Consider the following 26,113-nt stretch of genomic DNA (forward strand, 5'->3'; position numbering starts at 1 on the left):
AAACATAAAAAATGTATATTACACAAACTAAAGGCTTCGACGATATTTTTGCCATAACACTTATTTTGAGGTATCTAAAATAATAGGCCATTTGTAGGTAAAAAGCCAACAATTTTGCAAGGGGTTAATAATTGCACTTGAAAAAGTAAGTTTGAAGACAGTCGAAACTTAATGCCATCGTGTAACCAAGCACTCTTGTAGCTTCGAAAGCTTTGTGTGTAGAGACAAATACATCATCAATTACCTCCAAGATATCTGAAATACCCTCGAGATCATGAAGAATGATAAAAAAAATAAACGGCTTCTTTTATGTACTATTCTGGATGTGGGAGTAAATACTTCCTACAAATGTTGGAATTCTTTACTACTCCTTCCGTCTTTGAAAAGAACACATATAAATTGTCTCCCAATTCAAATGGTGCAATATAATACCAATTTTGTAGAAAAAAAATTCAACAACAACTACACTAAAAAAATTAATATCACTAAATACATAATAAATTTTTTGGCTTCCACCTCGACGGTGTAGCTTTTGCCATCAATGGTTACAGTATGCTGGCACGTTGTTGCGGTTCTGCCACCAACAATTACAACACATGAGCACCGCCGTCGTGCCTCCTCGGTCGTCGTTGTTCGCACCCCCCCCCCCCCCCTCCCCGCGTGATTGCGGCTCCCTCCATGTTGTAACTCTACCATCAACGGTTGCAATGCCACCGTCCACGGCTCGTAGCATCATGTGATCAACGCCACGCCTTGCCTTTATCACATCTAGTTGTCGACATAACTAGCCATCTCCAATGCCATCTGGCAACAATCAGCAGCGTCAGGGAAGCTCCCGTGCAGCGCCACACCTCTCGCCTCCTCTCATCTTCCATGCAACAGCGCCAACGCCCAGGGGTGGTGGCGTAGAACAACGCCCCAAATTGCGCAGCCTAGCCTTGCGGCATCTTCTCGGTGTGACAACTGCGCATGACACACTCCCGGCCTGCCATGCCCCGAGATAAGGTTGAGCGGTATTCGGCGGCGCATGGGTCCACCGACTCGTGACCCGTGTGGAGCGCGGCCGATCGATGAGCGTGACCGGCGGCGAGATTTGAATCTTTTGCCACAATCACATCATATGGTACTAAAATCAACCCATCTTTTACAGCATCCTTCCATGTTCCGAAGAACTGAGCACACCACCCTAAATAGCCAAAAATCCCTAGTCCAATCGTTTTATTCCGAACTACATATCACAATTCACACGCTATGGTTTCCTTTCATGGGTCACAAGTCACAACCCAACGCGCCAGCGTATTCACCCCCCATCTGAACTCATTTAGTGCGCGCAATGAACTTTGGTGGTGATTTCCCGCACCCGCTTTCCACAAGCTTCCCTTCCCTCGAGCCCGGAAGCCCCAACCCAGCCAACCCGAAGGGCATGGTCAAGTAACCCAACCATGGTTAGCTCCGGCCCCTTTAAAAGCCTCCCTCGCCGGGGCTCTACCCATCTGCCCCACATCTCTCACTAGCTCCTTGTGCCGTCGTGTGCCACCGCCACCACCCCTACTGCCTCACGTACCCCTGTTCTCTCCTCTCCTCGTGCGTGCCTCGTACAAATCCTTTCTCTTCCTCTGGTTCTTGCTCGCAGCAATGGTGCGTGGCGTAGGATCGCTGGGTTGCTAATGTTGGTTGTTGTTGTCGTTGTTTTCTTGGAAGAGCAGAAGGAGGCGGGCGGCCATGGCGACGCCGAACGGGCTGGCGCGGATCGACACGACGCACGCGGAGAAGAAGGCGGCGGCCAAGCACGAGAACGGGATCTGCCACGACGACAGCTCGGCGCCGGTGCGGGCGCAGAACATCGACGAGCTGCACTCCATGCAGCGGAAGCGCTCGGCGCCCACCACGCCCATCAAGGACACCAGCGCCTCCCCCTTCGCCGTCGCCGTCTCCGACGAGGACCGCCGGAAGCAGCAGCTCCAGTCCATCAGGTCAATCAATATATCAATCCTCTCCTCTCTTCTCCTCTCGCACCCCGTTCCCTTCTGCCTCTGCTTCTACCCCGACATGTAAAAGCGGCCATTAATATTTTCTTGGCAATTACAATTAATTGGAGAATGGCGAAGATCAAGGCCTCCTTTTATTTGGCACTTTGCTTTTTTGCTGGATGGACTTGGGAAGAAAGAACGGAGGACGGAACATGCACGATAACAATCTTCTACTTGTCCATTTGACCGCCACGTGCGGGTCCGATGATGGCAATATATGTCACCGCTCGGTCCACCCCTTAAGCATTTCGCCTATAGACTGGACGCTGGGCCATAGTTTTTGTTTTTTACAGAAAGTAACACCAAGAAGGAATAATATAAGGTTTTTTATTTTGATGAGATGGGAATAATATAAAGAAACTTTTTAGGTGAGGGGTAAATGAATTTAAAGAAGAAGAGCAAAGAAACTGGAACCAGGGGGTCTAGCAAGTGGCCGTATGCATCGCCCAGATGCAGAGGCCGGAGGTCATCCTCCTTTAAAAAGAAAAACAAAGGAAGCATGGTGATGCCTCACCTCTTCCACCTAGATAAATTTGAATGGAGCTATGATTTGTGCCACAATCACTCAACGGAGGCTATTTTCTTGATGTCATCATCTTATTTTCTCTCTCTCTCTCACCCACCTTTCAACACATGCAATCTCCAAGCTGTGGTCCTGAGCTACAAAGCTCACACCGCGTCGCCCGAGCAGTTGCCTCGCTGCTTTTGTCAGGGAGGAGGCTAGCTCCTCTGCAGGAGTCCGTCTCTCTTTGCAAGGAGCACGTTTGGTGGAGGTGGCGTTCAGCATGTTGATGTGGCGCCTGGGGCACCCGTCCAGCGTGGCCTATCGGCCATGCCCTAAAAAAAGGAGGGCTGTGATGACTGATGACGATCACCCCGGTGGTCGTTTTCCAACCAAAAGTGCCTGTGCCACCATCGCGATAAAATCTGCACCACATCTTTTGGGTATTCACGTGACCTCATGCCTGCATCGAAGTGCCAAAATGTCACTTAATAGTTTTGTTCTTATCGCACCGCATAAAGTTGCATATACTACCCATGTAGATGTAGCCATGTAGGTTTTTTTTTGAGGATCAGCCATGTAGGCTACTGAATCCTAAACTCGCACTACAAAGTTTTTTTCCTTGGTTCTTCATAGTACTACAAAAAATAACAAGGGCGGCCAACATCTTTTATAGAGCGTAATGTTAGCACAAGCATTATGGCGTTGTTTGGCTAGCAGATATTAGCCACGGGAATATATAAAACGAGTTTCTAGCTAATGTTTAGCAAAAACTGGTTTTACTATTTTTTCGGTTAATAATCAGCTTGTGGAAAACTTTATTTGGACTAGAAAAACGCAATTCTAGGTTGCCCAGTGCCTTCTTTGGATAGCAATTAGCCATTCGTATTCCCGTCCGTAATTAGGCCAGGCTTCTTCCTTTGATCTCTGATCCCTCATCGCCGTTGGCGGCATGCATAGGCTTGACGCCACCCACGGTGACGGGACAGCCGTGGCGAGGTTCGTGACGACTCCTTCGGTGGTTGGCCGCCGGCGGATGCATGCCCTGTACGCCCAAGTCGTCGGTAGCAGCATCCACTGGGCCCTGAATAGCCTCGACGCCTCCTACTGTGACGGCAGCCAGCCGTGCCCTTCTGGCAAGCTCCTCAGCTCATATACGACGGTGCTTGCCTCCACTCAGGACGTCATGACTGAGCACGTGTGGATGCCAGCGGTTGCTTCCCTCGACGCCGAGGTCGCCGCGCCTACCTCCCTTCATCGGCACCGAATCACAGCTGCTAGAGTTGGCCGTCGCCGAGCGACGCTGGTCATGCATGCTTCGTACAAAGCAGCCGTGCCCATGATTCGGGGAGAAACAGTTACGATAAGTATATGCTAATCGTGTTTTTGGAAAAACGACTAATACTCGTTTTTCTATAAACCTGAAATCCTGGGTTTTAAGGATCCTGGTTTGCTATATCCACGAATTTGTTGGAACAAACAAACAAGGTTTTATTCTGTTAAACCGTTTCCCTGGTTTGTAGAGATCGCGTTCTTTATATTCTGCCCATCCAAACAACGCCTATAGGAAGTGCAAAATCACAAAGGGGCGGTGGTTCACGCGCGTAGCGAACATGATCACGCACGCAATATCTGGGATGACGCATGGGGCCGGCAAGGCAACTTGGGCATGGGGGTACCGAAAACATTGGCTTGACGCGACGTCGCTGTCGCCGTCGTGCAGGTGCAACTCGCTCCCGTCTTCCCAAGAAACCTCGTACCCTTTTCGTAGTTCCTCAAACAATGTTTTTTTTTTCTTGTCTAGCTCATTGCGTGCATAGATCGATCTGCTGTGTTGACAAATGAGCTCGCGTTACATAGTGAACTCACCCGTTTGTCAAAAAAAAACTCACCCGTTTAAAAAAAAGCATAGTGAACTCACTGCCAGGTGCAATTTTAATTATGATAAAAATGGTTTTGTACATGCAAACTGACACTCTGATGGATGCAGCGCGTCGTTGGCGTCGCTGACCCGTGAGACCGGGCCCAAGGTGGTGCGGGGCGATCCGGCCAGGAAGGGCGAGGCCGCGGCCAAGACCGCGCCGGCGGCCGCGCCACCGCCGCCGCAGCCTCATCACCACCACCACCACCACGTCGCACCCACCATCAGCGTCAGCGACAGCTCCCTCAAGTTCACCCATGTCCTCTACAACCTCTCGCCCGGCGGTACGCGACACACTCACCTGTCTTCTAAACTCTGTTCATTCAGATAAATAAAATGTGTCGTCCGTGTGTTCTGATCTTGTGTTCCAAACCAAAAAAAAACAAACAGAGCTGTACGAGCAGGCCATCAAGTACGAGAAGGGGTCGTTCATCACGGCCACCGGCGCGCTGGCGACGCTGTCCGGCGCCAAGACCGGCCGGTCGCCCAGGGACAAGCGCATCGTCAAGGACGAGGCGGCGGCGCAGGAGCTCTGGTGGGGCAAGTGAGTGCTCTGCTGCCATCGCTGAACTGAACATGTGCTTCTTCTTCTCCTTCGTCTTCAGCTAACAAGTAACTGAACATTGTATGTCTCGTTGTGGCGATAATTACAGGGGCTCGCCGAACATCGAGATGGACGAGCACACGTTCCTGACCAACAGGGAGAGGGCCGTGGACTACCTCAACTCCCTGGACAAGGTGTACGTGAACGACCAGTTCCTCAACTGGGACCCCGAGAACCGCATCAAAGTCCGCATCATCTCCGCCAGGGCCTACCACTCGCTCTTCATGCACAACATGTCTGTAATAATAATACCACATTCAGGTTCATTGCAGTACGTTTTTTTACAGTAGAATTGTAGTAGTAAGCACCGGACGGGATGTATCAGGTGTATACGTCCGACGGAGGAGGAGCTGGAGAGCTTCGGCACGCCGGACTTCACGATATACAACGCCGGCAAGTTCCCCTGCAACCGCTACACGCACTACATGACGTCGTCGACGAGCGTGGACATCAACCTGGGGCGGCGGGAGATGGTCATCCTGGGCACGCAGTACGCCGGGGAGATGAAGAAGGGCCTCTTCGGCGTCATGCACTACCTCATGCCCAAGAGGCGCATCCTCTCCCTCCACTCCGGCTGCAACATGGGCCGAGACGGCGACGTCGCCCTCTTCTTTGGGCTCTCAGGTACTACGTTCGTTAACGGAACGTAACAGATCCATCATCCATCCATGGATTGGATGGATCCGTCCGGCCGCAAGAACCGTCACCTGCCCAACCGCATGCACCTGACTGACGCCTTCGCCTTGCTCAGCGGCCCGTCTAGTCTAGTTTCAATAAATATTAGCATTATCGTGTGATGTCACCTTTTCAGTTTTCCAATAATATGAAACACATTTTTTTGTCTGCATTTGCCACATATTTTGTGAATTTGGGAAATTTGATTTGTGTTTTGTTTCTCTCACAACAACAACAACAGGTACTGGAAAGACGACGCTGTCGACTGATCACAACAGGCTCCTGATCGGCGACGACGAGCACTGCTGGAGTGACAATGGCGTCTCCAACATCGAGGGCGGCTGCTACGCCAAGTGCATAGACCTCTCCCGGGAGAAAGAACCTGACATTTGGAACGCCATCAAGTTCGGAACAGGTAGCCGCCTCAGCCCTCCCCTTTGTAACTCTGTTCTTTTCAACCCTGAACAATGAGCATCATGGTCTTTTCGTGGCTTACATTCGACTGAAATGTTCTGCTTGTAGTGCTGGAGAACGTTGTCTTCGACGAGCACACCCGCGAGGTCGATTACACCGACAAATCTGTCACAGGTAAAAATCAATAATATCACTAAAAAAATAATACAGCCACACCAAAGATCGCATACAGTAGCAAAGATGATGGTAATAACATCGCATCCCGGACCGTATTGCAGAGAACACTCGTGCCGCGTACCCGATCGAGTACATCCCCAACGCTAAGATACCGTGCGTCGGGCCACACCCCAAGAACGTCATCCTCCTGGCCTGCGACGCGTTCGGGGTGCTCCCGCCTGTCAGCAAGCTGAACCTGGCGCAGACCATGTACCACTTCATCAGCGGCTACACTGCTCTCGTAATAAGACTCTACTACTAAGCATTCGTTGATTCACCAGCTTGTTTGTTCCTCGGGGATGCCGATCTGATCGCTTTTGCCATCGTCATCGTGACAGGTTGCCGGTACAGAGGACGGCATCAAGGAGCCGCAGGCCACCTTCTCGGCCTGCTTCGGCGCGGCGTTCATCATGCTCCACCCGACCAAGTACGCCGCTATGCTCGCCGAGAAGATGCAGACGTACGGCGCCACCGGGTGGCTCGTCAACACCGGCTGGTCCGGCGGAAGGTGCGATCCCTATCCTTATCCTTGCAATGAGATTCCGCACGACCACCATGCGTATGACTGTATGAGATGAGCTGACTCTGCGTTCGTCGCTGGGTCCAGGTACGGCGTCGGCAAGCGGATCAAGCTGCCGTACACCAGGAAGATCATCGACGCCATCCACTCCGGCGAGCTCCTCACGGCCAACTACCAGAAGACCGAGGTCTTCGGCCTCGAGATCCCCACCGCCATCGAGGGCGTGCCGTCTGAGATCCTCGACCCGATCAACACCGTGAGCCCTCTTCAGCTCATTCAGCCATTTTTTCTGCTTGGTTGCTTCTCTTCTTTTGAACATGCACTCAGCGGTTGCTTTCTCGCGTGCAGTGGACGGACAAGGCAGCGTACAAGGAGACGCTCCTGAAGCTGGCCGGCCTGTTCGGGAAGAACTTCGAGGTGTTCGCCAGCTACAAGATCGGGGAGGACAGCACCCTCACCGAGGAGATCCTTGCTGCTGGACCCAAAGTCTGATTTCCCGCCAAGCAGATGAAAAGCGCGATGCGGTGGAATTGTGTTTTTTCAGAATAAAGCAGTGGTGTGTGTGTGTGTGTGCTGTGTAGGTCGATGATGATGACGAAAAATGGGTCCATGTGCGGGGGGTACTAGTAGAGTTGGTTCCGTATATTTTTCATGCGCAATGTTAAGTTTCTGTCACAGATTGGTGCTTGTTTTGGCTATGTATAGATGCACTGTGCTTTCATATTTGGAACTCGGATCGGTCTGCCTGATATGATCGTATGAGTGTATGACCCTGTCTTCTCCCCTGTTAATGCATAGCACCATATTATTCTGCTTGGGAATGTGCCTCTTGTCTTGTATACATCGCTTTTGCTAATTTTTTCATCTCCTGAAAATCTTGAAATCTGAGTCCTGCTAAACGTACGGATAACAAAACACAGGCTACTCTGGATTTGTCTATAAGATTTCAAAACAGGGCAATTCTCCGTGGATTGAAGAGAGAGCTTCTTGATGAAAAAATAAAGTGGAGTTCGAGCCTATGAAATTGAGGGTACTCTACATGAATGCAATCAATAGGAACTTTTTTTTTTGATAAAGCAATCAATAGGAATTTAGCAACCCTAAATCCTCCAAATTTTCAGTGAAAATCCTACAACCCCAAGAGACACTTAAAATTCCATAATAGTGTCTAAAATTGCATTCTTTTGACGGTGTGCAATTTTGTTATGTAAATTGTTACAATAAAATTAGGTTGCGATGATGATGGTTGGATATTGATCGAAATATGTGGCTGAGATTTGAAATAATATATCAGGTCACGTACGAATAGATGATAACTCATCACAAGTGCATTTGCTGCAAGATAGTCAGATAAGGACTCTCCTGCCTAGCTTTACTAAACTGGAAAAGGAGTTGCAGAACTGCACGACATATGACCACTCCAAAATGGCTGTTAGTGAAGAAAATAATAAGATAGAGAAACCACTGAGGATCAGATGAACAACTTTTAAAAAATGGAAAGAAATGCTGGTCATATTAAGACTTCGTGTAGATGGTCAGACTTAGAATTTACTGTCATGCTACTGACAGAAAACAAAAGAGAAGTTGTATTCACCGTACATCAGTACTGGCATTACAGGTTTGGTATGACACGGTTTGGACAAAGCGAGCTTTCCTTTTCGTGGCGAGGCATTAGCGAAAAGTCAGCGATAATTTTAAATCTAGCAGGTGAGAGCATGATGTTTTGACAAATCACAAGTTCTTTGATTTCCCTTGCCGCCGCCTTCAAGATAGAGCCGGTGCGCGCACGCGAGGTAGACTAGTGAGGCTAACTTTATATCATCCCTACGGGTTTTGGAGACTTTCAGTTTCAGGCATAAAAGAGTGATGTTGATCAGTGTCTGTTTCTGCAAGAAATGAAGATGGAAACGAGGCAGTGAACTTTGTGGTGCTGAAAAACAGCAATGCCTCCTTTCGATCAGGATGGGAATGGGTCGGGTCGGCCCGCTGGGTCGCTGACCCGACCCAAAAATTTGAGGCCAATGGGTCAAGTGGGTCGGTCTCAAACGAGATTTGGGTCAACAGGGCCGGCATCGGGTGACCCGCTGGGTCAGCCGGGTCGGCCCATCTTATAGCTTATAATCACACACCAGCTGCAATCTTCGTCGCGCCAGTACCCGATTCTGCGACGTAGTCTGTCATATAATTTTCGGTAAATGCTCGCATATATCAACAACAAAATTGTCTTATATGTTTCAGCATGCATACGTATAAACCACAAGTAGATGGTTTGATTTTTTTCTCGTTACAAATCTGTTTGCCGCCTCCCTACTAGTTAGCATGCAGGGCATGTACCAGGTGCACCGCCTCGTCCTCCTTAGATGTAGGATCACTGGTACTCACTTGTACTGTTACTTATTTGTAACCCCAAGCGGAGGAATACAGGGTGCGATGTTTTCTTAACTCTGCTTATATTCTAGCATTTCTACTAACCATGTAATTTTATTAGTTATTACACTCGGATTCCATTATAAATTGTCCCTAATTTTAACATTTTATTTATTCACAAAAACAATGCCAGGTTTTGGGGCCACACGGGCTGGGTCCAAGGCCAGGTCCGGGTTGGCCCGTTCCCATCCTGACCTTTCGACATGACAGGTTTTTTCTTCTTCTGGCTGTTTGCATCAAAATAATAAACGAGGCGGTTTGATTGTTTGCATCAAAAATAAATGTCTGACATGCCTTGAACTTTGTGTTCACAAACGTGTTTTTCCCTTTATTTATGATGCAGCGTTTGCAGCCAATTTTGACGATCACATCCAAATGGAAATAGATTCTGGTCACTAGAAAAAGGGGGCGGGGGGGGGGGGGGGGGGGGGATGAGTGGAGACGAAAAAGTCGTGATCACAGAATCTTGCTGAACCGATAGATAAGGACAACTGTTTTTTCTTCTTCTCTTAAATGGGTGTTCGAAGGCTTCAAAGTTTTTAAAAACATCCTTATTTTTTTAGTGTAGGATGTCGAAATGTGCAAAACTCATACAATAACATGTGCAAGTCATCAGTTCATAAAAATAGTGAATATATGAAAGAAAGTAGTTGAATGCAAAACCGATTCCAAGCACACGATCATCATTTCAGTTCAAGGCACAGGATAGCAGGTGTGCTTTTGACAGATATGTAAAATGCTGAACTCCCGGTACGTGTTTGCTTACAAAGAAGTTGCTACAGAATGGATGCGAAGAAGCAAAACCATCATCGAATTTGATCATAAAATTATTATTTTCAAAACGATCATAGCATTATTGACTGCTAAAAGTTCTCTCCAGCAAGATAGAGTCAGTTGAAGTATGAATGCATTTATCTTTGCTTTCTATAAAAGTAGTTCATGTACAGATTATCCACCAACACTGCAAGGGTGGTTCTTTTTTTTTACAAAACCCTTCAATGGAGTTAACTATTTGAGTTAACCCAATTACAGTCTATAATCAACATGAGACAAGTGGTTAGAATCCTAAATCCAATTTATACACAAATGTTCTAAATTATAGTATAAATTTACTACCTTGCAGGGTAGCTTCGATCTTCATACAGCTTTATGGTTCAGAAAATTACATCTTCAGACAACTTTCCTCCTTCAGTCATCATCTGTCAGCAATCAGCAGTATCATGGTTTTCATGCCCAGAACAATTCTCAGAATCAGTTTCCAACTCTGATGCCTCACCTTGCAACTTCATTTCCTCAGATATCTGATCATCATGGCAGTAGCCTGCGACATTCACCGCCGGTGGCTCACTGTGGTCATTGTCCTCACCATCTTCACTAGACGATGACATGGAGACCGCCTCAGGAACTAGACGTGTCAGCCTGCTTGAAGGTAATCTTGCTATTTTGGCTCCTCCAGATCTGATCTTGGACTCGATGGCCTTGATCAGCGAAGCTGCCTCCTCAACAGGAACAACACGAGCACCACAAGCAAGAGCTGTAGCATGCACAAGAGGGTGTGGACCTTTTTCTCGCCTGGTCAGTTCAGACATAACACCTGGCAATGGACCTAAATTACAAAAACTTCTTTTTGGTTGTCTGATGGGTTCTGCGGGGCGGTATGAAATTGGAACTGCTTCAATAGGTGCAGCCAACAATTTGTACTGTCCATCTGTAGCCCAAGGAAATGAACATCTATCAGTCAATGCCCTGTACTGCTTCGATCTATTAAAAGTTAAAGCCTAATGTGCGTGTGTGAAAGCCTTAAACAACAGTAGCTTAGTGTGTTGATTCATGAAAAACAGTATAACTTGTTTTGAAGCTATCTGCAATAGTATGGGACTATAAATACATTAGTCATTGACTCTGAGGACAGAAACATTTTAATTTGCAGATGTCCAAATTTTAAAATGTTCCAGAATCAGCACTGAAAACCTGACCAAACTTTTTGCCAAGCTATGATATACAATTTACTATTCTGGACACGGAACATCTTAAAGGATGAAACCACAGATTCAAGAAATGATGAAAATTACTCTCATTTCTGGTCTCAGCTTCTAATTTGACACCTATCCTGAAAGATCAATTTTCTATGCACACGTCTACTATTTATGTTCCATGGGTTGGAATCATGGGCTTACCACCTAGGGACCGACAAGGGGAGGGTTGTGTGCATCAATCAATGCAAAGGCCGGGGGTTTTCCTCCTTGAAAAAAAAAGGAAGCGACAAGGGCAGGTCATGGAACATAAGTCAAAGGAAACCTATACCAGTTTTCTCATAAGTTCTATCCATACTGAATTTCCCATATTCCATCTTGCTCCTTTCCTCTTTCTTAAACAAGTAGAATTGCTCCCACTCAATGAAAACTGCTGTCGTCTTAAAAACACACAAGTAAAACTACTTGGAATGGAAATATGATATATGGAGTGGTCATGATGGACACAATGACCTAAGGCTAGAGAATTGGTTGTGCGAACTTACAAATTAAACAGCTACACTGGAGTCCCATCAAAAAGAAAAAACAGCTAGACTGAAAAAGGTAATGGACTAAACTGTCAAGCACTAAAATTTTAGCAGCCTGTGGTGAGGAATAATAAATAAATATTATTTTGTTCGTGACATATGCGAACCTCTGAAGCTAACCCGTCAATCTATCATTAACTAGACAATGGAAACATTAGACTTTTTTTTTTCAAAATTACTGCAACAACATGGATGATACTTCTTTGCTGGGAACATAAAGTTATAAATATTTATTCCGTAATCGGCACAAGAAAATGGAATCTAACCAGCAGAAGCTCCAGGTGAATTCCTCGACAAAGGCATGTATAGCGTCAGAGGTATAGCAGGAATAGCAACTGTAGTTTCTTCAGAATGTCCATGATAGGTTGAATGATTTCCCTGTGTTGCCCGACTCGAAGTGCTATTCTGCAATAGAACTACAAATAAGAACCTTGGAACCCAATAAGAAATATCAAATGCTGTGGAGATTATCACTGAAACAGATGAGGAGGTTGGCAGGGTAACCTGATATTTCTCAGGACAGTCCTCCTTTCTGTTTTCAGCATGCAAATAAGAACATTCTGATCCATGCCTGCATTGTCTCCCTGTTGATAGAATATGCAACATTTGTTATAAACAGAAGAGTTTATAAGCAATAAGTTACTGGATTAATTGATAGCATCTTATACATAGTGTATTTACCACTTGAGGTGAAAGCACACAATGACGGATGATTGTTATCAGAATTAGCTAAGCCTGAATCAGTTAACAGGTTGGTAGGAATGAACATTAGTTTGGAGGTAGACTCTTGAAACATCGTGAGCTGCGAAGGTGTTGTTTTCTGTTTGGCCACATCTGAACATTGCGAAGCACTCATTGTTTTCATCTGTACGACCTTATGTTTACTTTCACTACTAGAAACTCCACGGTGCGGCATTGTTGGATGACAACTTTTGAGTTGAGCAACCTTCTCTGCCGCCTCTTTCAAGGCAGACATCGCCACATGGTAAATTTCTTCTGTGACTGATCCTTCTTTTGCAAATTTTATAGCTTCCTGACATAATTGGTTGTAAAGTACAGTGAGTGAATCTGTAGAATTACATTGAATCCCTGCACTATATTCCTCAACCTTCGCTTCATCAGGATCTGAACTCTTTGCAGCAAATTCAGCATTTTCTCCAGAAGTAATGTTCGATGTACTAGGGGCCTGTTTAGAAGATAACAACGAATGATTATGCTCCTTCTCAAATTTAGATACCATCCATTTTCCAGAGTTCATCTTTTTCACCACAATCATAGCTTTGCAACCAACTCTAGTAATCATTCTTGGGCGCTTCGTTTTCCCTTCGTCTGTAATCTCTTTCTTGGCTCGAACTTCACGGAAGCCTTCCTTGGAGCACACAATCTGGCGAGAAATGATTGAATTATCACGTCTTGAACGGCAATACCTGCTAATACGTGCACGAAAACCATTAAGCCTCGCATAATTTATATAGAACAATTTTGCGGTTTCTTCAGAATCAAATTCCATTCCCTCAACCGGTTCCTCAACAGGGTCTTCCTCGGCAGAATGTGGCTTTTCAACTGGATTAAGGTCCTGATGTGCTGACCTAATATCAAGTTTTCTTGGTGGAACTGATCCATGATTATGGGTTTTCACAAATTTAGTAACTACCCATTTGCCAGGATCAATTTTTTTTATCATTATCATAGCCTTGCAACCAACTCTAGTACCTGTCCGTTCTTGCTGTTTTTGGTCAGGGTGGAGGCCTTCACAGTTACGTGTTTCATGAAATCCCTCCTTTGAGCATACAATACGACGAGAAATGATTGAATTATCACGTCTGGAGCGGGTATACCTGCTGATCCGAATTCGAAAACCTGCATGTCTCGCATACAAGCTGTAAAAATCCCTTGCAGCATCTTCAGACTCAAATTCCATACCTTCGCATGGTGTCAATTCTGTGTCATCTTCATGTCCAATTAAAATTTCTGCTTCTGATGGTTCATGTGATGAAATCTCCATAACAGTAAAGGCTCTGGGAAGTCCGGTTAAATCATCATTTTGCTCATTGTCTCGTTTCGATTCAAACTGTTCTGATTAATAATATACCTTCCATAACCAGTATCCACCGTCACAAATCTATGTCGATTTTCTTCAACGTCTCTTTTCTATACTTTTGAACAATATAATTACAACAATCACCAATGTGGCGTCTTAGTAGATATCATTGTGCTGCACGGCAGCACAGGTATGGCCCTACCTTCAAACTTGTTCACATGGTATGCAGAGTGAAGAACTGTAAAATGATCTAAAGTTAGATGATATCAATCAGATATTGCAGCAAGCAGGATTGTATCTTGATAATGAAACTTTCTAGGAGCCACAGCAAGCAAAAAAAATCTAATAATCACAAAAAAAGTACTATATTCTTACCATTCAAATTTAGAATACTTTGTCATAATGTCAATCGCTGAAATTCAGAAACCAAGTTAGGTATGGAAAGTTTCAGTTCAATGATTTCAGTTTAAGCCACACAGTTCTAAGTTGAGTAGTAGTATGACTTTTGGTTGACTTGTCAAAGAAACTTATTACAGGTAAAAAACAGCCTTGGTACTGTTAAAGATACATTTTTGTCCTTCTATTCTTTGGAGCTTTTGAGCCCCTTTTCTCCTTTTATGAAACTTTGTACTGCTGACTGTTTACTTTCACTGATGACAGTACTAACAAGGACCCGCACTAGTAACTGTTATGAACCTTACTCTGGTACACAAGCCAAAATAGCACGTGATCCTCTAAGTTCTTATTATGGACAGACACGGAACTGATCGAACACTCAGAACTGTTTCAATGATTGAGTCCATGCGCGGCAAGAAGCCAACAGCAACAAAAATTCCATTTATAGGCACGCATGAAACAAAGGTATATATCACGCATAAAGCAAGAAAACGATTAACTTCAGCCCAGATAAGACTAGAACAGCAACATCACAATAAAAGTGAAAAAACAGAAAGCCTTTTATGTGGAGGAACTCGGTACGCACCTGGACAAGTATTGCTCCCAATAATCCCCAAACCAGCGCAAGAAAACCGATGAGCGAGGAACCAAGAAACGAACGGCCCGAGCGGTTGCACGGGCGGATAAGACAGGTGGTGGGGGCGGTCAAATCGAACCCAGGCGCGACGACCGAATCAGTACGGAACGCCAGGAAGAAGGAGAGGAAGAAGAAGAAGCGCGGAAGGGAGGGGAGGGGTTAGGCGTGGAGAAGTCGCGGCGACTGCTCATCGTTAGCATTAGGGAAAGGGATCACCGGTGGGATTAGTGGGGGGATGGAGGAGAATTCGGGAAGAATTTTTTCGATTAAAGAAAGGAGACGGCCGGGACGCGAGTGGGGGAGGGAGGAGACGGCGGGCGAAGGTGGTGGTGGTGGTGGTGGATGAGGCCGATCTTCGGAGGGCGAAACGGACGGCGGAGCGTCGAGCGCGCGGGACGGAGGGCGGGGATCTCGAGATGTTCGTGCGTATCCGCCCGCCCAACGGCCCAACCGTCCAAGTGGATAAACAACTCACGGTGAGGCGGGCCGGGATGCTGACGTGGGGGTCGTAGACTAGGGACCCGCTCGCAGGGAGGCAGTTTTGCGCCGGGGAGGGGATTGGATGAGCGTCGCCGCTGCGTCCCTGTCATTACCCGGCGGCCGTGCTCTTGTCCGTCTTGGAAAGTTGTTGATTTTGTTTGAAAAATAAACCCCGGTTCCCGCGACATCTTTGCGACCTCTGATGGAATCAGAAATAGTCACGAGGCATTTGGTAGACTACTGATACATGTTAAAAATTACTCCTCCGTCCCATAATATAAGATGTTTTCTGCACTAGTTTAGTATCAAAAAATGTCTTACATTATGAGACGTAAGGAGTATGTTTTGTATATAGTTTATAGTTTGGTAAGTGTCGTAGTCTTAGTGTTGGAAATATAGCATGTACTACAATTAATATAATTCCGAATTTATGTGATACTGATGACAAGGACAGATCTAGCAGTTATAGACATGCAATCACGTAGATGAAATCTAACAGAGTAAATGAAAACGACATGGACAGAAGTCCCACAACAAGATCACACAAAATATGGCCGATCACAAGAGGATTTCTTACAACGGGGTTGACGATGAAGAGATCGCAGTGTAGACGGCGATGTCGATGGATAGTTGATGATGAAGAGATCGCAGTGTAGACGGCGATGTCGATGGAGAGATGATGATGAAGAGATCGCAGTGCAGGCGGACGTAGTCGAGGAAGATGGAGCAGTCGTGCGGATGCACTGCCCAGAAACTTTATCGCCCGGCTACCCGTGCAGGTCATCGATGCCGGGGAAAGTCCGGAGATTACTGCTCTCCTCGCCCTGCTGCACGGCAGGGAGAGGATCGGCGAAGGTCGACGGCGGCGGTGCAGACAAGAACAGTTTAGGGTTGTGTTTTTCCTCGAGTGTCTTTGTCGAGAAGGACGGCTCCCTCTTATAGACTCGGATGGATAATCCCCACGCAACACGGTCTGCTTATATCCTAGGATCTGCCCCCTCGGATATCTCCATCACGAACGAACATGTAACCGCACGTAAACGTGCGAGTATATCCTCGTTCATGCGTGAGACAGACGCGGGTGGATAAGAGTAAAAATTGCACGATGAAAATAAAAAAAATGCATTTTATTAGGCCACGGTCGCGCTCGCCTCGCCAAAGTCACAAGTCACACGTAATTAAACGCGAATAAATGTGAAATGTGAGCGAGCGCACTCGCGTGCGCGCGTGTGGAGTACACTTGCATCTTTAGTCATCCTAATCAAGAGAACCATGAAAGGCCCCCTTATATGCAGGTCAAACTCTTGCTCCCTTAGCAATGTAGGACTAAACTCCCACATGGCTGTCCACCCCCATGACTTCTCTCCAATTCTGAAATTAATTTAGGCCCAATCTGAGTAGAAGGCCCAATAATTTCAACAATCCCCACCAAGAAGTCAAGGTCTGCATTTGTTCTCATCTGGCTTTGATATACCAGTTTTAAAGTATAGACCCATCTCGGGTTGAACTATACCTAGCACTCCATGATCCACTCCTCTTACAACTAGGCAATGGATAGTGCCTTGAATTGCCAGTCTTGTGTAGAAGAGATTCACCTGAAGGCATCACTGATACTAGGCCGCCTTGACCCACGCCTAAGGTTTGGAGCATTACGGTCGTGCTCCCTAGTCCTTTAATGAGCTCATTAGAGATCACCCAAATCTCATGTATTGCGACCTCACAGCTAAGCTCACATAGGTGTGTTCTTTCAAGAATACCCTGCAGGACGGTATCTTTCCAAAGTGTTTCGGCCTTAGAACATATTAAGACAAAAGTCAGCCTCCCATGCAGTACTTAGAGTACTCAGCGGGAAATGGAAGATACATATGTACTCTCTCCTGTTGCTCCAACAACTTGTTTTTCCCTTTTCCTAATTCACAGGATCTCCGATCACATACGCCGGGTTTCCCTTGATGCTCCATCTATCACTGAACGTGATAGTCCCTTTGTAAAGGGATCCGCCAGGTTTTTAGTAGTGTTAATATAATCAACGGTGATCACTCCTTTACGTCTCAAATTCCTGACGGATTTGATACGCCGTTTCACATGTCTTGATGACTTCAGGTTATCCTTCGAACTTTTAACCTTAGTGATCACGGTTTGGTTATCACAGTTCATAAGGATGGCCGTAATTTTTTTTCAACCATTGGCAAATCACTCAAGAGTTCACGCAGCCACTCTGCCTCAACAGTAGCCGAGTCAAGTGCTACAAGTTCAGCCTCCATAGTAGACCTCGTCAAGATAGTCTGCTTGAGAGACCTCCAAGAGATTGCAGCACCGCCAAAAGTAAATATATATCCACTAGTGTCTTTGATCTCATTGCATCTGAGATCCAATTTGCATCACTATACCCTTCAGGTACATCAGGGTACCCTGTATAGTGTATTCCATACGTTGTGGTTCCTCTCAAATACCTCATTACTCGTTCTAGTGCAGTCCAATGATCATTTCCCGGATTTGAATTAAACCGGCTCAATTTGCTAACCGCAAATGAAATGTCAGGTCTAGTTGCAGCAGCAAGGTACATGAGAGAACCAACAATTTGAGAGTATTTTAGCTGCTCGACCCCTTGTCCTCTGTTCTTTCGAAGCTTTAGACTTAGGTCATAAGGAGTTTGAGATATTCTAGAGTCCTCAAAACCAAACCGACTCAGGATTTTCTCCACATAATGAGACTGACTTAATGTAATCCTGTTCTCATTCATTTGCAGCTTTATGTTTAAAATAACATCCGCCTCTCCCAAATCTTTCATATCAAATTTTTGAGACAAGAAGGAATTAACATCATTTATAGCATCCATATTGGTGCCAAAAATTAATATGTCATCAACGTATAAGCATAAGATTACACCCTTATCCCCACCATATTTATAGTACACACATTTGTCTCCTTCATTCACCACAAAGCCTGCCGAAGTGAGAGTTTCGTAAAATGTTTCGTGCCACTGCTTCGGCGCCTGCTTGAGGCCATAGAGTGATTTATTTAATCTACACACCATGTTTTCTTGCCCGGTTGCTACAAAACCATCAGGTTGCTGCATGTAAATTTCCTCATCAAGCTCTCCATTTAGGAAAGTCGTCTTCACATCCATTTGATGGATTGGGAATTTATGTGAGGCTGCTAGTGCAATTAGCACCCGAATTGTAGTCATCCTAGCAACAGGCGAGTATGTATCAAAGAAATCCTCACCTTCCTTTTGGGTAAAACCCTTGGCCACTAGTCTAGCTTTACTTTTCAATGGTACCATCAGGTCTTAACTTCCTTTTAAATATCCATTTGCAACCAATAGGTTTACAACCCATCGGTCGTGGACAGATTTCCCATGTTCCGTTAGTGAGAATGGAATCCATTTCACTTTGGACTGCCTCCTTCCAATCATCAGCATCTAGGGATGCATATGCTTCAGAAAGAGTTCCGGGAACATCATCCACGAGATACACAGCAAAGTCATCTCCAAAGGACTTTTCAGTCCGTTGTCTCTTGCTCCTTCCGGGAGCTACTTCACTGCCATTCTCCACATTTGGATTATACGGAGTTACAAAAGAAGTATTTTCCGGTTCAGGTTCGGGTTCAAGTGCTCCTTGTAAAGTTGGTTGACTAGTGAATGCTCTATTTTCCTTCATTGGAAAGATGTTCTCAAAGAAGGTAGCGTCTCGAGATTCTATCACAGTGTTACACTACTGCAGGATGCTGCTAACGTGACATACGACTAGAGACCCTTTGATGAAACTGTGTGCGATGCATTAATCACAAACGGGGATGTAAAAAACCATAAAAAAAGATGCAAAACGTTTGTGATGGCGGAGACATCAAACACAGTTCAGATTTTAGTTACGTGTGCAATGCTGGGCATACGGTTGATCCAACAGAACTGTTTGCGATGAGGCAGAACAACAGAAACGGGCAGCCATATCAATGTGTGTGCGATATACGGCATACAGTTCGCTCCGATGAACAGTGTGCTATTAGGGAATGCAGCAGAAACGGTGAGCCAGATCAAGGTTTGTGTGGTATACGACATACGGTTCACTCGGACAAACTGTTTTCGATTAGGGAAGAGAACATAAATGGTTCAACTTAACAAGATGTGTGTGATATGCGGCATTTGTGATGAGCCAAAAGAACACAAACGATTCGTGTAAACCAGATGTGTGTGATATGCAGCAAACAGCCCACTCGGATGAACTATTTGCGATGAGAAATTATAACACAGGCGATTACTATAGTAAGTTCGTGTGCGATTTTGTTCATACAAAAAACTTTCAAAAATGCAAACTAGTTGCTTGCGGTGGCTAGGAGTATCGCACACGATGCGTCTACGAGTACTCGTGTGCGATGATTAGTAAGTTACACATAATGAACGACCGCAAGGGTGATATGCTGATCATGGAGTCCGAGAAGACCGTCGTCGGAAGGCCGCCAGCTCAGCCTTTTAGCCAATATTTTATTATAATTGTATGCATAAGTAGGTCGTGAGTGTTTTGTGCGTTGCCGCATGTGGCATTTTAAATTATCCCGAATATGTAAGACAATTATTAACTGTTACCATTGTAAATTTGCCTCAACGGCGAGCAGAGCGAGCGCAGGTACGCCAGAGCGAAGCGCACCGCGGCCTCCTCAATGGCGAGCAAAACGCGCGGATGAATGCGAGCAGAGCGCGCCGCGGCCGCCTCAACGGCGAGCAACCACATGGTCAACCTTCTGGCACCTCGTGGGAGACGCGACGACGCATCCATAGGATACGATGGTGATATCATGACCATGTGTGATTGTGGGCAGACACGTACACGTACATCCGAGAACAAGGGCCCACGTTTCGGGCTTCCGATGCGTGGCATACGGTTGATCCAAAAGAACTTTTTGCGATGAGACAGAACAACAGAAACGGAGCTTTGTAGGCCCAGAACCATCAATAAATTTTGACTTTGTTTCTAGTCACATTGCAGATTACAACGCAATAAGTAATTGCAAATATGTTCACACTGATCAAACTAATATGTGTTCACACCGATCAAACTAATATGTGTTCACACTTAGCACCGGGCTATAAAAACTACCCATTCAAAAATTACTTCACAGTTCCTCTCCTCATCACCCACAAAACTGGCCTTTCCTATCAAGTTGTTCCGCCATGACCGGTAGGAGGAGTTTCGGGTGGACATATAACCAGGCAGCAAAGACCAAGGTCGTGGAAGCACTAGAGAGGTCCCGCCATGAAGCGGCAGCCGCATCAGAGATGTCCCGGCGTGCCGCGGAGCCCTCGAATGAGCTCTCACGGGCACGCGAGGGCTCTCACAAGCGCACTCGCTGCGTCGGCGATCGCGACGAGCTGGCGTTGCTGAAGTCCTTGGCCGGTGACGACGACATTCTCGCTGGCCTCATTAAGCAGCAGGAGCTGGTCGACGGCTTGATGAAGCTTCTCGAGATCAGTGATGTCTCGGTTGACAAGGCGACCGGCCTCATCGAGCAACTCATGGGTGACAATGCGAAGCTCCTCAAGGCGCTGGCTGAGAAGGAGGAGGAGGCCGCCGGCTGGAAGATGCTGCATGAGCAGAGCAGTGCCTCGGGGATGACGCTGACAGCGGTCATCGAGGAACTGATGGGTGACTTGAGGAAGCTACGGATCGAGCGCGAGCAGGAGGTGGAGGAATCCGTGGCTGCTTTCAAGCAAAGTTGTCAGGACCCCGATTCTAAGTCACACCAATCTAGCCGGCAACACGTCATATCACTTTGCGGCCTCACGCACGGTATTCCCACGGGTGTCGCCTTACCTGGCCCGGGACCGTTTGCGCCTTTTGGCTCACGTATATGATAGTGCCGCTAGCATCCATATGACAGAGAACCCGGGCCGACATGACTAGTCGTGAACCCAAAGTGGCACTAACTTACGGGGACATGCATACATGAAACAACATCGAGCATGTCGGTCATCAGCGTGTGAATCCGGGCTGTAGCAACTGGGCTAACAGGTCTCCGGGAATCCGGGCTGTAGCAGGCTAGCAGGACTCCAGAAGTCACCGCGTGACATTTCCCCGAAGGGACAGACACATGAACGATGTGAATCACATGCCGGCTAGTCTAAGTGTTCCGGAGCGGTAGTGCTGGGCTAGCAGGACTCCGGTAAACCGGGCTATAGCGGACTACCAAGGCTCAGTGGAAGCACCAGACCTACATTTCCCCATAAGAGAGGCTACCAAGGATAAACCACTAGATTGTCGGATCCCACACATACCAAGCATTTCAATCATACACACAATATGCTCGATATGTGCAAATACAACATGGCATCACAACAAGACTCTACGACTCAGAGTATTTATTCATTAGGCTCCTAGGAGCCAAGTATTACAAACATGGGTCTCATGACCCAACATACAGAGCATACAAGCAACAAGCGGAAGCATTACATGTCTGAGTATAGACAACTACAAAGGAAAAAGGCTGAGAAGCCTGACTATCTACAAGACCCTCCCAAGGGTTCAAGATCGTAGCTGAGGTAACAAGCTAGTCGTCGAAGTCCATGCAGAACTACTACTGAGACAGAAGTCTCATCTGCAAAAACATAACTAAAGCAACGTGAGTACAAAGGTACTCAGCAAGACTTACATCAGATCCTATCATACATGCATTAGTATCAAGAAGGCAGTGTGGGGTTTAGTTGCAGCAAGCCAGCTTTGACTCGGTGGCTATCTTCAACTACGACTGCTGGTAACTCTTTTGAGGTGGCGCACACAAGTTCACTAATCACCACATCAATACGCTACTATGGATTCATTCCCGTCTCCCTACGAGAAGGCCATCCATAGCACTCACACTTGTCTTGAGCATTTTAGAGTATCCACTTTAAGTTGTCTATGTACCACGTAAGCATCCAAGAAGTCCATAACCGCGGACCCGGCTATTTGAATAGATCATGTTAACCCTGCAGGGGTGTACTTCTTCACACACGCTCTCGCTACTTACCGCCATGTACACGTCATGTATCTCGACAACCTTCAAGCGGAAGCCTGGCGAGGGAGTCGGCCACGACCTAACTAACCACACAAGACTCTAGTCCAGGTTTATCGCCTATTCGGGTTCCATCCGCAAGGAGATCCGGCCGGGGTGTCGCTCACGGCCCCAAACGATGTGTGCAGGGTTCCCAAGCCCACCTCGCCGGATGGATCTACGCTTGGTACACCGTGCCACTTGTGCCTAGTATGTCCCAAGCCCACCTGGCCGGGTGCCACTTGGTAGACTACTAACACTACCTACAAACACCAGAAACTAATTGCAACTCCTGGACAGAGATCAAGTTGGTTAATAAGCCGAGAGAGCTTGGAGCGCCCGGAGCCCAATGTGTGGTAGTAGCTAGTCATTGGAAAACATACACATAACTCAGTGCTTAAGGACAGTTCCAGTGAGACAACCCACCATGTACTCCTACATGGCCTCTCACCGCTACCTTTACCAAATCGTGTTCACACACTTAACTCTCAGCACCAGAACATATCGTAACACTCCAATTCGTTCCCAATGAATCAGACTTGACACAACTCTAAGCAATAGCAGGCATGGCGTGGTAGGAACACAACATGGCTCAATCAACTCCTACACATGCTAGTGGGTTTCAACTATTTACTGTGGCAATGACAGGTCATGCAGAGGAAATGGGTTCAACTACCGCAGCATAAAGTAGCAGTTGAATTGCTGTTGTCCTAATGCAATAAAAGAGAGCAGGAGCGAGAGAGTGGGATTGCATCGGAATGAACAAGTGGGGTTTGCTTGCCTGATAGATCAACAGAGGGGCACTGCTTCTCAGACAGGTACTCTGGAACACTCTCCGGAGCAGGACCTATCGAGAAGGAACGATGTCGGCAATCAATACACAAGCATATGCAACAATATGATGTATGAACATGGCATGAATATGTGATGTTGTTTGTGCTAATGCATCTAGCATTTCACTTGGAAGGAGTCCATTTGAACCGAAGGTTCAAATGCAACTCTAACTTAAGTCTCTTAAAAAGCCATTTATGTGTTTTCACATATACAACAGGTATAACTTGGTTTGACATGCATGAAACTGGTATAGATGGATAGATTGAATTTTTCTGATAGTTTTTCATATAAGTTATTTCAATCTGAGCTACGGTTGAATTTCTATGAATTTTAGAAGTTTATATCATTTTCTGGATTTTCCTGATTTATTTTTAAACCAGAAAATGATTAATTGCGTCAGCATGACAGCGGCATGACGTCAGCGAGTCAACCGCGGCTGACCAGGTCAAACCTGACGTGTGGGGTCCACACGTCAGTGTCACAGTGTCACGCCCAATATGCGACCCTATCCGAGAGGAACTCGAAGGCCCCACCAAGGATAGACCCGCATATTGAAACGCTTTTGCAAGGTGGATATCATTACATCAACATTACATAATAGATGGGGATACATACAAAAGGCACAAAAGCCGCAAGAATACACCAACATCATACATAAGAGCAACATCCGACTACGGATGAAACACAAACAGAAGCTCAAACGACATCCACCCTGCTAGCCCAGGCTGCCGACCTGGAACCTATCCCCTGATCGGAGAAGAAGCAGAAGAAGAACTCCTAAACAAGCAAACATCGCTCTCGCGTCATGATCATCGCAAAACCTATACCTGCAACTGTTGTTGTAGAAATCTGTGAGCCACGAGGACTCAGCAACCCCATTACCATGGGTATCAAGACTAGCAAAGCTTAATGGGTAAGGAAAGGATAGGTGGTGAGGTTGCAGCAGCGACTAAGCATGTATGGTGGCTAACATATGCAAATAAGAGCGAGAAGAGAAGCAACGGAACGGTCGTGAAACTAGCAATGATCAAGAAGTGATCCCGAACTCCTACTTACGTCAAACATAACCCAAAAACCGTGTTCACTTCCCGGACTCCGCCGAAAAGAGACCATCACGGTTACACACGCGGTTGATGCATTTTATTTAAGTCAAGTGTCAAGTTCTCTACAACCGGACATTAACAAATTCCCATCTGCCACATAACCGCGGGCACGGCTCTCGAAAGTTTATACCCTGCAGGGGCGTCCCAACTCAGCCCATTATAAGCTCTCACGGTCAACGAAGGATATTCCTTCTCCCGGGAAGACCCGATCAGACTCGGAATCCCGGTTTACAAGACATTTCGACAATGGTAAAACAAGACCAGCAAAGCCGCCCGAATGTGCCGACAAATCCCGATAGGAGCTGCATATATCTCGTTCTCAGGGCACACCGGATTGTCCAAACTTCCGGTAGGCCAGCCCAGAGTTGCCCCTGGTGACCACCGGCGGCTGACAGGTTGGACTAACACTCAGAGGAGCACTGGCCCCGGGGGGGGGGGTTAAAATAAAGATGACCCTCGGGAGCGCGACTCCCTAGGGAAAAGAAATAGGTGATAGGCAAATGGTAAAACCGAGGTTGGGCCTTGCTGGAGGAGTTTTATTCAAAGCAAACTGTCAAGGGGTCCCCATAACATCCAACCGCGTTAGGAACGCAAAATCAAGGAATATAACACCGGTATGACGGAAACTAGGGTGGCAAGAGTGGAACAAAACACCAGGCATAAGGCCGGGCCTTCCATCCTTTACCAAGTATATAGATGCATTAATTAAATAAAAGATATTGTGATATCCCAACAAAGTTCATGATATCCATGTTCCAACATGGAATAAACTTCTTCATCTTCACCTGCAACTAGCAACGCTATAAGAGGGGCTGAGCAAAAGCGGTAACATAGCCAAACAACGGTTTGCTAGGAAGGGTGAAAAAGGTTCGATGCTGACATGGCAATCTGGGAGGCTTGAAGAGCAAGTGATAGGTAGCGCAGCATAGCGATAGAACAAAGCAACTAGAATAGCAATGATAGTAGTGAGATCCAGGGTGACGGTCATCTTGCCTGAAATCCCGCTAGGAAGAAGAACGAATCCATGAAGAATATGAAGCCACGAAGACGAACCAAGCGTAGACGAACAAATCCTCACGATCGCAACGAGACGGGAACTATCGAGAAGAAACACACATGGTAAACACACCACACATGAACAAGGCATGATGCTCAACCAAGTATGATTCAAGACAAGGCTACATGAGGCTACAAATGGCAAGAGATGATGCATACAAGAGCAACACATAAAATCAAGTTTAAATGAGGCCGGAAACAACATATGACAATTCCGGTAAGTCCTCATATGCAAATTTCGAAATTGGTCCAGATCTAAATAAGCCTTATGTTCAAGTTGTTAAACAGCAAGTTAAGATGCACCAAGATGATCTACACGAAATTCTAGTCAAGTTACATATAAAGTTCATTTAGTTCGGAACTACGGCCTAGAAGATATGAGCAAAACAAGTTAAACATGGCATTGATGCAAAATGCATCCAAACATCAAGAAAACATACCCAAAACAAGGATGCAACAAGTTAATATGAAACCTCATGCAAAACTAAGCAAGTTTCATATAGAGCATGCTTAAAACGGAGCAACGGTGCAACACATACACCCCAAACAAGATATAACAACAATCTGTCCAAAATAGCAACTAGGCATTTTGCAAGCATCATGAACATATGCTACAACACCCCAACATAAAAACAAAAGGCATGGACATGAAGTACAGGTAACGCATTACA

The 26,113-nt window shown here is 46.2% G+C and overlaps 2 protein-coding genes across 2 annotated transcripts; one reads left to right on the top strand and one right to left on the bottom strand.

The window, feature by feature from the left end:
- Positions 1 to 1,320: 1,320 nt before the first annotated feature.
- On the top strand, positions 1,321 to 7,697 carry LOC123098016 (phosphoenolpyruvate carboxykinase (ATP)). Its single transcript, XM_044519885.1, has 12 exons — positions 1,321 to 1,584; positions 1,707 to 1,973; positions 4,523 to 4,737; positions 4,844 to 4,997; positions 5,107 to 5,292; positions 5,383 to 5,681; positions 5,974 to 6,147; positions 6,255 to 6,320; positions 6,425 to 6,603; positions 6,701 to 6,870; positions 6,970 to 7,138; positions 7,231 to 7,697. The coding sequence occupies exons 2-12, from the start codon at positions 1,723 to 1,725 to the stop codon at positions 7,372 to 7,374; spliced, it is 2,007 nt and encodes a 668-aa protein (XP_044375820.1). The 5' UTR covers positions 1,321 to 1,584; positions 1,707 to 1,722; the 3' UTR covers positions 7,375 to 7,697.
- A 2,506-nt stretch (positions 7,698 to 10,203) lies between these two features.
- LOC123098017 (uncharacterized) lies at positions 10,204 to 15,349 on the bottom strand. The gene is made up of 5 exons (XM_044519887.1): positions 14,893 to 15,349; positions 12,551 to 14,148; positions 12,374 to 12,453; positions 12,136 to 12,274; positions 10,204 to 11,017 (listed from the first exon to the last, which is right to left on the bottom strand). The coding sequence occupies exons 2-5, from the start codon at positions 13,872 to 13,874 to the stop codon at positions 10,512 to 10,514; spliced, it is 2,049 nt and encodes a 682-aa protein (XP_044375822.1). The 5' UTR covers positions 13,875 to 14,148; positions 14,893 to 15,349; the 3' UTR covers positions 10,204 to 10,511.
- Positions 15,350 to 26,113: the final 10,764 nt, after the last annotated feature.

The sequence above is a fragment of the Triticum aestivum genome, chromosome 4D (genome assembly GCF_018294505.1).
Source record: "Triticum aestivum cultivar Chinese Spring chromosome 4D, IWGSC CS RefSeq v2.1, whole genome shotgun sequence".
Lineage (NCBI taxonomy): Eukaryota > Viridiplantae > Streptophyta > Magnoliopsida > Poales > Poaceae > Triticum > Triticum aestivum.

Coding starts and splice junctions, on each gene's coding strand:
- LOC123098016 (XM_044519885.1), top strand. CDS start 1,723: ATGGCGACGCCGAACGGGCTGGCGCGGATCGACACGACGCACGCGGAG. Junction 4,998..5,106: donor CAGGAGCTCTGGTGGGGCAA/GTGAGTGCTCTG, acceptor CGATAATTACAG/GGGCTCGCCGAACATCGAGA. Junction 6,604..6,700: donor TCAGCGGCTACACTGCTCTC/GTAATAAGACTC, acceptor TCATCGTGACAG/GTTGCCGGTACAGAGGACGG.
- LOC123098017 (XM_044519887.1), bottom strand. CDS start 13,874: ATGGAGATTTCATCACATGAACCATCAGAAGCAGAAATTTTAATTGGA. Junction 12,454..12,550: donor GTGTGCTTTCACCTCAAGTG/GTAAATACACTA, acceptor TTCTATCAACAG/GGAGACAATGCAGGCATGGA. Junction 12,275..12,373: donor ACTGTCCTGAGAAATATCAG/GTTACCCTGCCA, acceptor GTTCTATTGCAG/AATAGCACTTCGAGTCGGGC.